Below are 15,990 nucleotides of genomic sequence, written 5' to 3'. Positions count from 1 at the left end.
CTTTCTGGTTCTTTTGCTTTGTCTTTGGTTTCCATTCCGGGTTGGACTTGTGACTCTTCCTGCTTTGGTTGTTTCTCTGGTAGCTTCTTTGTGTTTGAAGAACAATCGTTTTCCTTTGTTTTTTATCTTCTCCGCCAGATGTTTTTGGTTGTCCTCTCCCCTGAAGAGCACTTTGCACTTGTGGAGCCTTTTTTGAAGTTTAAAAGCCTGGGCTCCTTTTTTGGGCCTAACCCCTAACCCTCGCAGCCTGCCTTCTGAGTTTGGGGCCAGGCGCCCTGGGGTGAGGCCTGGCTCAGGGTCAGGGCTTCTGTTTGTTTAGCAAGGGGGGGGTTCAGGGTCCTCAAACCCAAACTCAGCCCACAAAGTGGCAGTGTGGAGCAAAGAGACCCCCGCTCTGTGACAGGAAGAGACGCCAGACAAAGTGGCTGCTGCCCCGATGGACAGGACATCCACAAAAGAGTGTGTGTGACAAGGTGACACATTACTGAAGCAGCAGGCCACCACTAGAGGGCCTCACCAACTGAGCGAATCACACAGACCCCTGCTTTCAGAGGGGCTCCCATCTGCAGATCGACATGGGCACGAACATGGCATTATCTACAGAGAGGTGGCACGGACCCCGATGACTTGTGGACGTCTGACTTGATGTTGTCCATTTCTGTTGGGGTCAGTGACCGCTGGATTCACATGTGGGTCACCTCTGCTGCTGTTGAATTGCCAGACCCCCCCCCCCCCCCAAGCAGTGTCCACATGGGGGTCTCTTTCAGGACCACTGCATCAGTCCAGGTGCCACCAAACAGCCACAAGCTCTGTCAGGGGTCTCGGATACAGTAATGGGCACAAGGCGCTATAAAGGGGCCCACTGTGAGCCCTCAACCCAAAGCAGGAAACACAAACAACACAAAAGACAACACAGCTGATGGAAAACCGCATCAAATATGCCATCGTTTATTTTGTCAATGCCATCCAATAACATGAAGCTGTGCTGGCATCGCAAGAGGACCCTGTGACCCACAAAACTCCATTAGCTGGAAAGTGCCAGAACACGCGGGGGTCTCAGCCCCACCACCAGCACGATGGCAGCAGGCCCCGCCCACCTCCTCTCCACTCCCACACAGTCACTAAGGCCCCGCCCACCTCCTCTCCACTCCCACACAATCACTAAAGCCCCGCCCACCTCCTCATTTGGCTCCACCTACTTCACTGCATCGCGGTGGTCTGCGTGACAAGTCTCACCTTATACTGCACCCCCCCATGTCATCCTTGAGACTCCACCCACTGTGACCCCAATATGAATGTCCTGCAGTCACCAAGCGTCTCTTTGGTGTCGGGCTCCACCGTCTCAGCTCTACACGGTGCCACCCACCTCCTGCCAGTGCGATCACAGAGACCCCACTCATATTAATCCCAGTTGTAAACTTGACACGACTAAGGAGACCCCAAAGACAAGATAAGCCCGCCAAGTCCGATGGCCACTACGGTGTCCTGAATACTGCGGTAAAGAAGGCGAATGTCACTTCAGGAAGGTCAGCGAGGTGACAAAATGCTTTATGGAACAAGCCAAGCGACTGTGTGTGTCTGTCAGACGCCTCACCTAAGTGACAAGGGTGACACTAGGGGGCGGCAGAAGGTGGGTTTAGGGGTCCATAAGCGCCTGCCGTTCAACAGGGGGCGCTGTGACCTGACTACAGGGAGTGGGGGGGGGCTGAAGGGGTCAGACCGGCGGCTCTGTGAGGGGTACGTGGAGACCCTCTCTCTCGTCCTCCACTTACTCGCTCCCTTCATTCAGCTTGTTTTGTCACCTTGGCCACTAATGGTGACTTTGGGCACGGCGGCGCGGGTCAAAGTAAGCCAAACTCTGGCACAATGACAAGCGTGACATTATTTGGGCTGCTGGTGGACATGTCTATGCCAAGAACGGTGGCACTCAGTGAATGTGTCCTCTCTCCCTGGGCTGAGGGGCTACACTAGAAGGACAACGAGGTGACATTGTGACGAGCAGACCACATGAAGGTGGTGCTGCTGCTACTAGAAACAGAAGTCGTGCTAAAAGTTTCACTTAGTTTGGACCACCTTGGGTACACAGCGGGCACCCACATGATTAGCTAATGCCAGTGTGTCCACCAACGCTGCCCAAGACTGACAAGGCTCCACACCTTCTTCCAGCGATGCTCTCGTTGTTCCTGTAGGTGACACTTCAGCTAAGGGGGGGCTGCACTTGCTGTTTCTGGTGACAAGCCATAAGGCCACGCCCAGTTAGGAGCCCCACCCCCTCTGGGAGCTGAGCCCGGGATGGGTGGAGCCGCCACCCACTGCACCATGTGACTACACAGACCCCCGACTGCGACGCCTTCAGTATGGACACATTTCAGGCTCCTCCTCCTCCTCGGTTGACCACCCTGAATTAATGAAGCCCACCCCCACCGATTTCACCAAGCCAATGACCAAGCACTACACAGACCCCGCCCAATTCACTCCCACTAGACATATTATGCAGGCCCCACCCACCAAGTCTCAAGTGCAATGTGATTACGGGGACTCCTCCCACTCCCAGTAGCAGTACAGCGTGGTACTCGTTGCCACCATCGCCAGGCACTCAAGTGACCCCCACGTGCACAGGACATTGGCATTAGCGTTTCCGGACGCTGTGCAGCATCGCTCTTTGCATAGTAAATGAAGGGTCCAGTAAATGCGCTTCTTGTCGACATGCACCGATTCTCGCAGACCTCGGGCTCGCGGACGGACATGCAGCATTCCAGCAGGGGGGGGGGCGCGAATGGAACAGAAAGGCAAAGCCAGCAGAGGAAAGGGGGCGCCGAAATCCACGCGAGGACATGGCGGCGCCCTCCGACCGCCGCAGCCTGCGCCCCGCCACGGGACGGAAAGACGAGGGGGTCGAGTCACAGAGCGGAGCGAGAGCCGTGAGAATGGCAACGAAACGCCGTGGCGGGCATCGGGCTTTGCACCTCCTCTTCGTCTTTGGTTTGCGCCACCCTTATGACGTCTCTTGCATATTTGGTCAAATACTGTACACAGTTGAAGATGGCGGCAGGCTGCAGGGACTCCCATCCGTGTGCTCTGGGAACCAAAGAGATCCGACGCCAAGCAGAGTGCAAATCGAGCTTCTCCAGCCGCCAAGAATGCCCGCTGAAGACCACATGCTGAGAAGTCTCAAAGGAAAACCAAAAAAAACAACCAACAAGCCGGCGGGCACCTTGCACGGCTCCAGCGTGCGCCCCGAGTCGGCCGTGGATACGCGGTGCCAGGCGACGGGGATGGCGCCGCCGCTCTGCTCCTCGTAGCTTGTGCCATGCAGGTACCTTCAGAAAGAAATCTTCATGCCAGGAGAGTTTTTATTTTGTTTGTTTTTTTGTCTTTTAAAGAAGTCATGCCTAGTTGATGAGAGTGCAGAATCCTACGGTGGGTTTGGAATCTCCTCGGTGCAGGGTCTCCTCTTTTCATCCCACTGCACATTGTGTGGTTCCAGTTCAGCTGGCAGCGTCTCGGGCAGACACGCGCAGTTCATGTGTTCAGATACCACCAGCGTTGGGGTCGTACCTTCGCTTTTTCACATTTCTTCCATTGTTGGGTTTTCCCCGGGAGAGGAAAAGGAAAATAAAAAGGAGAAAAAAGAGAGAGAGAGAGAGAGAGAGAGAGAGAGAGAGGGGGGTTAGCAGACAGGCGTGGCACAGGGTGGCACAACCATTCGAGGCACAGAGTGCTCACTGAGCCGAGGACTTTGGTTTGCTGCTTGTGACAAGCGCTGGTGGGCGAGACTGGCACCAAATTCATCATTGCTCAGCAGCAGCTCCTGCACCAGGAATAAGTAAAACAGAGCGGGCACAAGGGCAGCTGTGGGCAACACGGGCTTTCGTGGTGTCCACAGCTCCTCTCTCCAAAAAGGCAAGACATCACAAAGCAACACAGAAGGGCTTGGCACTACCTCCCCAGAGTCTGGCTTAATGTGGGGCATCAAGCAGAGAGACATGCATCTGATCTCAGAAACGGACATAAAGCCCCGACTCGGCTACCCAGTGGGCATGCAATGCAGCTGCAGAGGTGCTCGTTAGTCAGAAAGCAGACATCCCAGTGGCACGCCGGCGACACAGAGGTGTGGAGCCCGCCGCGCCCGCGAGCGGCATCCACACAGACGCTCGCTGGAGGACGGCTGGAGCCCTCTAGACTGTGACTGGCCACGGCCCGCCTCGCCTTTCCTTTTCCCACTGCTTTCCAAGTGCCAATCAGGAGGGCACAGAGTGACGGGCCTTGTGGAGTCAGCTGACTGGTGAAGGCCACCTCTTCTGTAATGACGGCTCTTTCAGGCACTAGGGAGAGCGTTACCAGTCCAGCCACGCCAGGGAGACCCCGTCTGTCAGGATCGCTCGCTGCGCCACGGGCTTCACTGGCAGATGGACTGAGAGTGTGAATGTAAAGACTGAACCTGACGGGGGGGTCCGCTGGCACTAAACCCAAAGCGGTCAGCCGAATGTTAGGAGCTGTGAGATTTGGCCGGACGCTCAGAGCCACCAATGCGAAGAGGGCACACACCTGGCCCCTTGGTGCAGAATGGCATCTGAATCAGAGAGTTCAGGTTGGTCAGTTAGGCCCAGGAGTGTTGTGGGTGAGGCTGGCACTTTCGAACTGTGGCAGTACAGGTCAACAGGGGGGCGGCCCACCCACACCGCTAGTCCAAGGCAGCAGGAATCGCTCCATAGTGAGCCACACAGTTGATGACAGTGACAACCAATGAGGAGAGCCTGACATTCTGGAAGAGCGGCTGTACACTGTGCCCCTACAGCCCGAGGTGCTGGCAACACAAAAGTGCGCCAGCGTCACTGAACATTGCAACCTCAGCCTGGCCCAAGTGGCTTGTGGGCTTTTGACGTGTCAAAAAAAACCTGAAAAAACTGGGCACCATTGGCTTGTCACATGCAGGAGGTCACACGGCTGGGTGTGTCAAACCTCAGTGACCAATCAGGAAGCGGCTGAGAGGTTCGTCCTTTACGACAGGAGCGGGCAAATGTTTGTGGGCACTCGATTGGTCGAGTTGTGGCAGATTTTGCCTGAGAAACACCATGATGGGGTCCTCAAAGGAGAAATGCCAAGGAGCAGCGGCTGGCAGCTACAGAACGACACATTGGATCCAAATGTCACGTGACAGCCAGTGGCCCAGCGCCCAATGGCTGCCCCATACGCTCTCAGCTGAGGCAGTTCATAAAATGGCAGAGCAGACGCCTGCCTCTGATTGGCTATCAGCAGACTGGAGTCATGAAATGTGTGACGGCGCCCTGTGACAATGCCTCTCTGTCACTTTAACGTTATCTTTAGTGTGACCCTCTAAGAGGCTGGAGGAGACCTGATTGGGGGACATTTGAGGAGGAGGAGGAGGAGGAGGAGGTTGGTATGATTGTTTGTTTGTTTGTGTGAGTCACCGCTGGACTGCTCCTCTTCCTCAGGACCTTCATCTTCTGCTCCAGTGAAACACCCACAGGGTGTCCTTCTAGTGTTTCCGTCATGGAGCCGATACAACCCGGACTGGACATTTTTCATTCTTCATTTTCTTTTTGTAAAACGTGTTGCGTATTTCCTGGGGGTCTTGGGAGGAAGGGCAGGGCGGAGTTTATGATTTTCATGTTGGGTGAGGTGCCCAGCAGTTCACTTTTTAAATGCTGCGACGTGTGGCAGTTTACTGATGGCGAGGATGGAAACGTGAAATCGGCTCTCCTACCCAGCATGCTTTGGGCTCTGGGGTGGGCCGTGGAGGATTTTGGTGAGGGGGGGCCCACAACAGGAATTTGACAAACAGGGAGATTTGGAAGCAGAAGAACACGAGGCACACGATAAATACGTCAATCGGCTACTGAATGAGCTCTTTGGAGGTCTCAGCAGAATTCAACACACACATGGTATGGTGGTCCGGGGGGGGTGGGGGGGGTAATCAGAACTCATAGGGGGACAGAAGCAACACAAACACCAGAGCCAACGTGGGACTACAACTCCCAGCAGGCAGCAGGAGGGTGCAGGGGCTGATGGGAGGACACAGTCTTATCAGTGGCCAAAGCAGGATGTCACCTAAGGCGGCGGGCCTCTTTTTAACTCATTTGAATAAGAATAAGTTCCACTTTGTCACATGGTCGCAGCTTTTGTCTTTTTGTTTAACACCTTCACCGCCCTCTGCCGGATATATCCGGCACCGCTGTTTTAATGCTAACGCCATACTGCCGGAATTATCCGGCACATTTGCCTGTGGTTATATGAATGCCTGGCAAGTAGTATAACTGACGGTTTGGCGTGGGTATTATTACTACGTTGTATTTCGACAAGTCTGTGGTTGTTTTGGCCGGTCATGTGACGTGATTCGCATGTAACAGCTGTGAATATGGCGAAACGTAAACTGACTTCAAGTGAGGCTTTGCAGGCGATTTTGGACAGTTCTGATCATGATTGTAGCAGTTCTGAAGAAGATTTTAGCGACAGTGATGAGCAGCAACGTGCGCTGCATGATATTGTGAATGAAGACGCATCGGATGACGGCGCTGAGTGGGTGTATCCCCAGCATCTCAGCTGGGCTGCTGCCCGTGGTGAACTACCTTTTCTGCATTCGTTTGAGGGAACGTGTGGCTTTATTGTTGATATACACAATTACACTGCTGAGCAGTTTTATGAGCTGTTTGTGTCACCTGATTTGATCAGACATTTTGTTCATCAGACAAATCTGTATGCAGCACAGTTTATTGAGAAAAATCCCAATTTACCTCCACATTCCCGTGTTCGTGCTTGGTTTGACACTGATGAAAACGAAATGAAAAAATTCATTGGGATTTTGATGTTGATGGGAATAATCAGAAAACCAGATATTGAGATGTACTGGTCTACAGATCCTATGTATGCAACACCTATTTTTGCAGCTGTCATGACACGTAACCGATTCTCTTTGCTGCTGAAATTCTTTCATTTGAATGACAACAGAAATGAGCCAGATAAGAAAGATCCAAACCGCGACCACTTGTTCAAGCTACGTCCTTTGATTGATCATTTATTTGAAGCATTTCAGTTGCCCTACATGCCAGGACCGTCAGTTGCAGTTGATGAAAGTTTATTGTTGTGGAAGGGCCGCTTACAGTTTCGACAGTATCTACCATTGAAAAGGGCACGGTTTGGTATCAAGATGTTTTGCTTAGCTGAGAATTCAGGTTACATTTATAGATTTCGTGTATACACTGGCAACTTGCACAACATTTAGTGGTCAATACTGCTTGAATAAATGTAAAAAATGTAAAAAAAATGTAAAAAAGTAAAAAAACAAAAATTGTTCAGATTTCGCCTGGCGTGGGGAATATTTAGGGAGTTGGCGGTTAAAGGGTTAACCGTGGGTGGTGCTTGGCCATCTTGAATTTCCAGAAGATTCTACCCATGCAACGCCGGGCACTTTGGCGAGTAATAAATAAATCGTAACTAGGCAGGGCTCTGGAGCCATTAGAGGTCCCCCCCCCCCACATCCCCGTGTCATCAGGATGGTGGGACTCAGTCCAAACAGAATCAGACGGAGCCTGCTGCTCTGGAACAGGACCAGTAGATGTGAGTGTCACTCGGGGTCACAGACGGGATCAGTGCAGACCACCGTCCAGGACTGCGACCCTAAACGGGGTAACGAAGCTCTACTCTCAAACGGTGATGGCCTCTTCATGCCAGCAGATCAAAATGAGATCCCCCGGCAATGAAAGGCGCCCACTGGCAGGGGTGCCCACGTGTGCTGGGTGCAGCATGGCATTTGACCCCAAACCTGTTAACATGGAGTCACTCGAGCACACGAAGGGGGACATTCAGACTTTGATGGGACAAGTCACCTTCCGGCCAGGACAATGGCGGCTCTCGCGAAGCTAGTGGTCTCCTCACGTCACAGACACACGCCGTGCCCGCCCGCACACCCATCTGTCCGCCACCGTGGACGTTTGTCCCTAGCCTGCTGCGCAGCCGGATGGCACGAGCAGGAGCAGGTCACCGGCGCAGAGGGGACGAGTACCGCTAAGACATCCATATATATCGACGCTCACGGGTAGCCAAGAGAAGGCAAAGAAAACCCCAAACCAAAGTCCACACCCAAGTGTGCCAGCGGTGAGTTCATTCAAGCTTGCATTTTAACAAGTCAATCCTTTCACAGAGCGGAAAGAATCCGTGAAACATGCAGGTCAAGCTGCGAGCGAGGCCAGTCCGCCGTGCTGGAGGTTCTGCCACAGATTTGGAGCAGCGGGCAGTAAAAGCCGCCTGGTCTGGCTGTGTCCGGGGGGGCCGCTCTGGGCACAGGGGTAGGGGAGGGTGGGATGGGGTGGGTATCTGTAGCAGGAACTCGACACACACAGATTTGGAAGCAGAAGGACATAAGCCACATAGCCACGGAGGAGAAGACATGCGCGCTTGCTTACTTAAAGCCCCATCCTGTCCCGCCAAGGACAATGGCAGCCACCAGGATGGCGCCTGCGATGGAGCCTATTATAAGATTGGTGGCGCTAGGACCTGTGACAAAGGATTATGGGAAGAAAGACGTAAGAACCAAGCAACGCAGGTCATGATGGAGGGGCATTTCACCAAGAGTACCCCCCCCAGCCGCCCCTACCCCCCCCCCCCCCACCGCCACAGCGCCACTTGCATGAAGGAGGCCTCCCAGGTGGGTGGAGTTAACACACACTTGAAACAGGAGGTGGAAGGACAGGGGGGTTGGGGGGTTGGGGGTCCCGGGGCCGTGCGCCACAGGGGCCTCTCCAGAGCGACTCTTTGACGCTGCGCGTCGCCGTGGCGACTGGCTCTCGGGCTACTGCTGCTACAGGATATGCCCCACATGCCCCAGAGAAGAGAGGGGGACAAGAAAACACACACACACACACACACTGCACGACAAAAATCACACGAACGACACTGACACGTCCAAGCACATGACGACAAGGAACAAAGCCACTTGACGCTACACACAGGGCTCGGGTGGTCACACACTAAGGCACCAATATTGAAGAAGAAGAAGAAAAGCTGGGAAACTAAGAAAGATGCTTACTCAATTCCCCACCCTGTGCCTCCAAAAATCACCCCCAGGGCCAGAACAGTCCCTGCTACTGCACCTATCAGTCTGTTAGTGGCCATGCTCACTGCACAGAGGGAGAAGGCATCGTTTAACGGGGCAGTAGAGCACAAGACAGCAGCACAGCACAGCACAGCACAGCACAAGACGGGGGGGCGTCCTCGACGGAGGGCGAGCGCGGGACCCCGCCCCAGGGAGGAGGGGCCGGGCCGCCGCCGCTCCCCGCGCAAGCCGTCCGCGACACCTCCTGAAAGCGGCGCGTGTGCCCGGGCATCCCCGCCACGCACACGCAGCCTGGCACTGCTCCACACACACTCACGACAACAAAAAGCAAAATGTGAAGGTGGCATGAGATGAGAGGGGCAGGCGAGAGGCACACTCCCATCAAGGCCCACACAGTCAGACACCCAGGACCCTTCACCTCACCCCGAGAGACCCCAAGAATGACACATCTCTAACTTCAACCAATCACAGCGGGGCACTCTTCTTTGGACTTTACCCTGGCGGAAATCAGCCCCGGCTGGGATGCCAGTTCAACGAGGGTCCACACAGAGTCGAGGGAGGAAAGCCCCCTTTACAGCCCCACTCCTAATCAGTGTGCCACCCATCCCACCCCAAATCCTCACTTCTAGCGTTTCATGATGCCCCCCCACACCAACACCTGGCCCTCTAGCACAAATTGTCCCCCCTTGTGCGTCGTCACTTCGAGTGCCTCCTCAGTTCTAATGAGACGTGTGACAAACGTGAAGCTCGTCTCCGCTGCCTTTGAAGCCTGCTGCTCTGATTTCAGCTTCTTTGTGCCTCGCATTTCAAAGTAGACATTTAGATCAAAATAAATAAATAAACCAAAATCCATGGAAACCAGGAGCCGGCTGTGCCACGTAACTGCACGGTGGCATCAAATGGACTGGGCAGGTTGGCATCTTGTTTTACCAACAAAACACTCCTTTATCTTTCATTCCCTTCCTGAAGCCTCTCACTCCGTAACGGCAGGTAGAGGAGCCGAGACGCCAACTCCGAATGGGGCGCACGCCAATCATGGGGGTCCCATAGGTGTAATCAAAAGTCGGCGTCACTTCAGCGTCCGCCACTAAACCTCACCTGCATAATTTTGGGGCAGGGGACGAAAGTGGGAGATAACCACAGAGACAACATGTCCCAGTAACAGTGCCCAGGCTGGGATTTGAACCCCAGACTCTGAGGGGTCAGTTGGGCAGCAGTGCCAGTCACTGCGCCACTGTTGGAGTTCATATGCACGAGTCACTCACTGCCAGACAAACCGCATTCACACAGCGCATGGATGGATGGATGAGCAAAAGTAGCAGAGAGCAGAATGAACAAAACACCAAAGGAAGAAGAAACGTGAATGGTGGGCGACAACTCATGTGAAGCAAAATGAAAGAAAAGCAAAAAGGGAATGAGCAGCAGAGGGCAGGAATGGAGAGAGACAAACCCTTAGGCCCCGTGTCTGGGCTTGGGGGGCTCTTCTTGATGGGGTCATAAATGCTGCAGTCTGTCCCGGCCCAAGTGGAGTTGCAGGCACAGGTCGCCTCGTTATTGCACACCTGAAGGGGAAACAAGAAGAAGAAAACAGAGGGTGAGTGGGCACTGGGCACCTGGGCACACAGTCTGTAAGCGTAACATTTGGCTTTTTACAAACGGGGGCTCAACTCCATTCTTCCAAGTGACCACACTGCGTCACGCGCCATCGAGATGATGCCAGTGTCAGGTCATAGAGCACTCAGGCTCGCTGGCTTGGTAACCAATGTCACACACGTGCGATTGGGAGGCAGCTAAAGGGCCTGAGCAATAAGTAGTACCGCGCCAGACCAGGGGGTGGCGAGCTGTGCTGGCTTTCTCTCTCAGTCCTCTGCAGACCATCCACGGGAAATCCCGCTAGGTCCCGACGCCATCGATGATGTCACTTCCGGTCCAGAAGACGTCACTCCCGGGCCTGATGACATCACTTCCGGTTCTGGCACCAATGATGATGTCACATTCCAGAACTGGTGCCACTGATGATGTCACTTTCGGTCCAGAAGATGTCACTCATGGGCCTGATGACATCACTTCCGGTTCCGGAGCTATTGATGACGTCACTTTCCAGAACTGGTGCCATTGATGACGTCACTTCTGGTTCCGGTGCCACTGATGACGTCACTTCCGGTCCCGGCCTTTAAAGCCGCCATATTCTCACACTCAAATCAGTTCTGTTTTGGACTCATGACCCATCTGCAGCCAGGGCACAATATACGGGTGGCTGCCCCAAACCTTTTCCAGCGTCTTTGGACTGTTTTGGTGACACCACCAATGGGCAGGCTAGGGGGCAAGTGCAAACAAGGACCCCGAAACGAAACACAGCTAAACAGGAAGTGAGGACCACGGCAGAGACAAGGAGCCAGTGAAGCTCTTCTGAAGACCCCTGAGTGAGCCCCACAGAGGAGGATGGCATCTCACATTACTTTGTAACCTAGCAGACCCAGGTGGCATCCTCCTGGCTAGAGGGCCTCTGTGGCATCAGAATGGCGTCCCCAACATGCTCTCTTAAGCAATGACTGGCATGGCCAGGAGCCCTGACGGATCCCAGCCCCCCTGGGTGCCCACAGTGCATGGTGGGGCGTAAACAGTTTAGGCGGCATGGAACCATTAAGGATGCTGGTGGTCGTATTCCCATGATCCCCAACACCAGGCCTATTGGTACTCACCCCGTGAGCTGAGCACACATGCCCGTTTGAGCCAATGGGGCAGGTGCTCATGTTGAGTGAATGTATAGGCAAGCACTTTCTGTCAAGGCACATCATGGAGGGGCCACAAGGCGTCCCGTCCTCCACGTATCCGAGGTTTGTTTCATCGTCCAGTAGGACGTGGCCGCCACTGAGGAGACAGACAAAGGCAGAGAGGACAAAGTCAATGGCCCGCTGAAACAGAAGTGCCCGGCCCAGGGGTTCACGGCTGCTCACCTGCACTCCACAAGTCTCCCTTGGTGGTTGAAAGACGACGGAGAAAGGTCCCCTTTAAGAAAGCCCACCCGGGGAGAGCGTCCAATGTTGGAACAAAGGAGGAATCCGCAAAACACATCACTGAAAAACAAGAATTGCAATGAGGTGGGCGGCATGTGCCAGGGAGACCCCTAAAGCTGCCAGCCAGTGCCAGTGCTCTCCAGCAGCCCTTGCCATTCCTGGCTTCCATGGACCCTCCACCACAGGCCTGGCACCGCCAAGTGACACACAAGAGAGCCCAAGGACTTGTACCTTAGAGGTCTGCCCCTCACCAGCCACGGCTTACTCACTGCTTGCTGCACTGGAGCCACTTGTCACCGTCCCTGCCGCAGTTGCCTTTCTCCGTCCCCTCGGTGTTCAGTTTTTCATAGCACAGCTTGTCTGATCCGCTCGCCTCTGTCAGGAGAAAGTGAGGCACAGGAGATGATAAGACACAAGATGAGCGACGCGTGCCCGCCAAACGCTGAGCCAACTGGGAACAAGCCGAGTCCTGGCGGTGGACCGGAGAGGGGATTATGGGAAGGGGTAACCATGGACATGTTGATGGATACGAGTATTGAGTTATGAACAGGCAATGAGTGGCATGGTGCCACCTGACTGGCATGTAAATGTGACCATTATGTTGACAGATTATCAAATCACCTCATGACACAGGACTAGGGGGGCTCAGCGAGGTCTGGACATAAGCAGGGGGAGGTTTTCTTTCTGGAAGTTTCCAGCGATGGTCAGTGGCTGTGGTTTATTGTGGACGGATCCCGAGGTGCCCCCATTCGGACTCTCTGGCTCTTTTCCCCCCACTGTATGTGGCCTCCACTTGTCCCCTTTTTCACACCTATGAGCCCGGTGACAAGACGGAGCATCGATTCTTGGCTAAAGACTGATGTCAGGTGGTGGTCCTGGGGGGGTCAGCATTGTGTCCCCTTCTGCGTCACTCCTGTGAGACCCACCACTAAAGGAGACTCGGTGGTAACACTTGGGTCTGATCCCTGGATGAGAGGGTTTGGGTGCCAGGGCCGGACTCTGGTTGGCGGCTACTAAGGTGACATCGGCCTGACCAGACCCCTCACCCATGGACCCCAAGGCCTCTGAGGGGCGAGGTGGCCGTGTGTCACGTGGACCTTTGCGTTTACTCACTTGGACCCCAAACGTATCGGCACTGGTTATCCCTCGTCTTGCACTCGCCGTTGTAGCATCGTCCCTGAAGAGGAAAGAGAATAAAGAGCTCTGAAGGGTCGTGTGCCCAAAGCTTGGCTAACATTTTCAGCTGATCTTATAAAATGTCCTCTCCCCTCTGGAGTGGCACCCGAGCCTGCGCCTGGCTAAAGCTCGATGCACAATTCAGGAGAGGGGATGGCAGGGTGTCATCATCAAACTGTCAGGCCAGGCAAGCTGGACCAATTAAGAGGGGTCATTTCCACATACAGTACACACAAACCATTCAAAAGCCCTCCGACACCAGTGCCAACACATGCCCTGTGCCCACCCAAAGAGCAGTACCTGGTTGGAGTTACAGGTGTATCCATCCTGCTTGTGAAGGTTGGGCGGACACTGGAAGACAAAAAAGGCGACCTTAGGGCTTTGCACAGATGGCACTCACATTTAACAGTCCAACAATAAACCAAGGTGGCAGCAGAAATGGCACCCCATGCAATACCAGTGGCAGTCAGCAGGAGTCTCCACCGCTGGAGTGAAAGTCAACAAGCCTCACTCAGAGTAGAGCACATGACCCCGCTGCCTGTGGGGGGGGCCGCAGGGATTCCCATGATGCACCTGTCCACTTCAGCACTGCTCCTTCTGAATGTATTCCTTTATAAAAGTGTGCCCACCGTCGGACTTGGACTCTTCTGTTGCACTTTTTAGTTTCACCGGATTGTCCAAATATTAGGGATAAAGTTTTGTGCGCATGCGTGATTGACACACTAGTGGCCACCTTATTTGTCATTTCTCTTAATGACAGTCAAAACATACTCTCCACATCAAGGTCACGTATCAACGTCAGGAACCAGCCCTGGAGGGGGTGCCCGTCACGTCAGCACTGAGCCCATTCACAGTCACCAGTGAAGCTCTGGGCAGTTGGAAGAAAATCAGAGCACCCGGGAGAACCGACAGAGGCCTGAGGAGAATGTGCCAGGCAGACAGCAACTGGCAAGGAGACTGGTACTGAGACATTGGGTCTTTGAAGCAGCACTGCCAACCACTGTGCCACCTTGACTCCATGTTGTCAAACTCACCTAAGCCATATTTCAGAATTAAGGGGTGCTGGAGCCTAACCAGGTAGCATCGGGGTTCCAGGCTGAGACCAGAACTAGAGGGGGGCGGCAAAACACACACAACACACAAGTCCATCCACTTTGGGAATGCCCACTCGGAGGCACTATGGCACATCTCGCACTGCTGTACATTTAAATGAGCAGACGGAGTGGCCTGAGCGCACCTGTATTGGGTGACGCAGTGTGCAGAGTGGTCTGCCATGTTCACCTGTGTGCCACCCGTTTCTTGTATTGAATTGTTTTGTGTTTTTTTACTGCACGTTGAGTTGCACTCTCACTTGGTGAAAGGAGCTATATAACACACTCACAGACTGATCACACACAGTGACTGGCACTGGAACAAGAGACCACCGGGCACAACTCAAAATCATGGAAGAATGAGCCTGATAAGCGTCAACAGAAATGAACAAACCGATCCGAAGACACGGGCCACACCAGCGCAAGCACAAACAGCCCAGTCAAGCCCGGCCCACCTCCCCTCCTCCCGTAGTTAAATGAAGCCCCCCGACTCATACCTGTCCAGAGTCTCCGGTGCAGATTTCCGTAATGTCACACTCATTCACAGAATAGCGGCAGTCATAGCCTCGGGGATAAAACTGAAAAGGAAAGGAGACGGGCATGACATGGCACTTGTTGAGGCTCTCGAGGACAGCTGGGGCTTGCAAGTCAGCCTATGGGGGTCTCTTACCAGACACGTGATGTTGCAGCAGGGCCCGTCGCTGCAGTGCGCGCCATTGGACAGAGAGCACTTCTTACAGCAGTTCCCATAGCAGTCCTGAAACAAACACACACACACAGATGGGAGGAGCGTGGCAGGTGAGGCCCGAGGACACCAGGCACATTGACCACCCGCGGGCGAGACGCACGTCACCAACAGTGACACATTCAGTGGTTGTGTGGAGAGTGGGCACAATATGGCAGCAGGGCGATGCACGTGGCTGCAGGATTTGACCCCTGTGATGAACCCCAGGACGCTAGATGGCGAATTCCGTGCAGCTTAGCGGTGCCCCAGATTCCCGCAGGGCACTATGGGAGATGGAGCCCTGCTGGGTACCGTGGGTGCCACCAGGGGATGCTGCAAGGAGACACGGGGACTTCTATTTCCAATATAGCCCGGAAGTACTCCCAAGTCATGGAGACGGAAGGACAGAAGGTCTTCTGGGTCAAGGACTATATAAAGGACTGGTGGAGACCCAGCAAGGGAGCCGGAGCTGGGTGGGAGTGTGACGGAGCTGCTGGGAGGAGAGAATCAATCGTATTAGTGATTATTGATTTATTGTTTATTGTGGTGTTTTGCCAGCTTCTGTAGCCGAGGATCGGACGCCAAGGACCCGCCTTCGGCCACCACCCAACTCACACTGCACCCGACCTCCTTGGCCCCTCCCATAGGTGGTGAGCCCAGGACTCAAGAGGAGTCAGATGAGGTGGCTCGGGCATCTGATCAGGATGCCTCCCTGGTGAGGTGTCCTGGGCACGTCCAACTGGGAGGAGGCCCCAGGGAAGACCCAGGACACACTGGAGGGACTATGTCTCCCGGCTGGCCTGGGAACGCCTTGGGATTCTCCCGGAAGAGCTAGAAGAAGTGGCCGGGGAGAGGGCAGTCTGGGCATCTCTGCTGCTATTTCTCTAAGCTTATAAATAACAATGCTAG

General features: G+C 54.2%; 1 protein-coding gene across 3 annotated transcripts in view; it reads right to left on the bottom strand.

Moving 5' to 3' along the window:
- Positions 1 to 917: 917 nt before the first annotated feature.
- Positions 918 to 15,990, bottom strand: part of adam23a (ADAM metallopeptidase domain 23a) — an 89,193-nt gene continuing 74,120 nt past the window's right edge. Inside the window, exons 17-26 of one of the 3 annotated variants that reach the window (XM_028806115.2) lie at positions 15,028 to 15,114; positions 14,855 to 14,935; positions 13,567 to 13,617; positions 13,204 to 13,267; positions 12,360 to 12,465; positions 12,031 to 12,150; positions 11,776 to 11,944; positions 10,524 to 10,635; positions 9,047 to 9,137; positions 918 to 3,576 (exon numbers count right to left, since the gene is read on the bottom strand). In XM_028806115.2, the coding sequence (XP_028661948.1) occupies positions 3,531 to 3,576; positions 9,047 to 9,137; positions 10,524 to 10,635; positions 11,776 to 11,944; positions 12,031 to 12,150; positions 12,360 to 12,465; positions 13,204 to 13,267; positions 13,567 to 13,617; positions 14,855 to 14,935; positions 15,028 to 15,114 (927 nt within the window). In that variant the 3' untranslated portion in view covers positions 918 to 3,530. Of the gene's footprint in view, positions 3,577 to 8,423; positions 8,515 to 9,046; positions 9,138 to 10,523; positions 10,636 to 11,775; positions 11,945 to 12,030; positions 12,151 to 12,359; positions 12,466 to 13,203; positions 13,268 to 13,566; positions 13,618 to 14,854; positions 14,936 to 15,027; positions 15,115 to 15,990 lie in introns of all 3 variants that reach the window. The other 2 variants (XM_028806113.2, XM_028806117.2) reach the window with 2 other exon arrangements.

Source organism: Erpetoichthys calabaricus, chromosome 8 (genome assembly GCF_900747795.2).
Source record: "Erpetoichthys calabaricus chromosome 8, fErpCal1.3, whole genome shotgun sequence".
Classification (NCBI taxonomy): domain Eukaryota; kingdom Metazoa; phylum Chordata; class Cladistia; order Polypteriformes; family Polypteridae; genus Erpetoichthys; species Erpetoichthys calabaricus.
The sequence above is the reverse complement of the archived record's forward strand: the minus strand, read 5'-3'. Positions and strand labels throughout refer to the sequence as shown.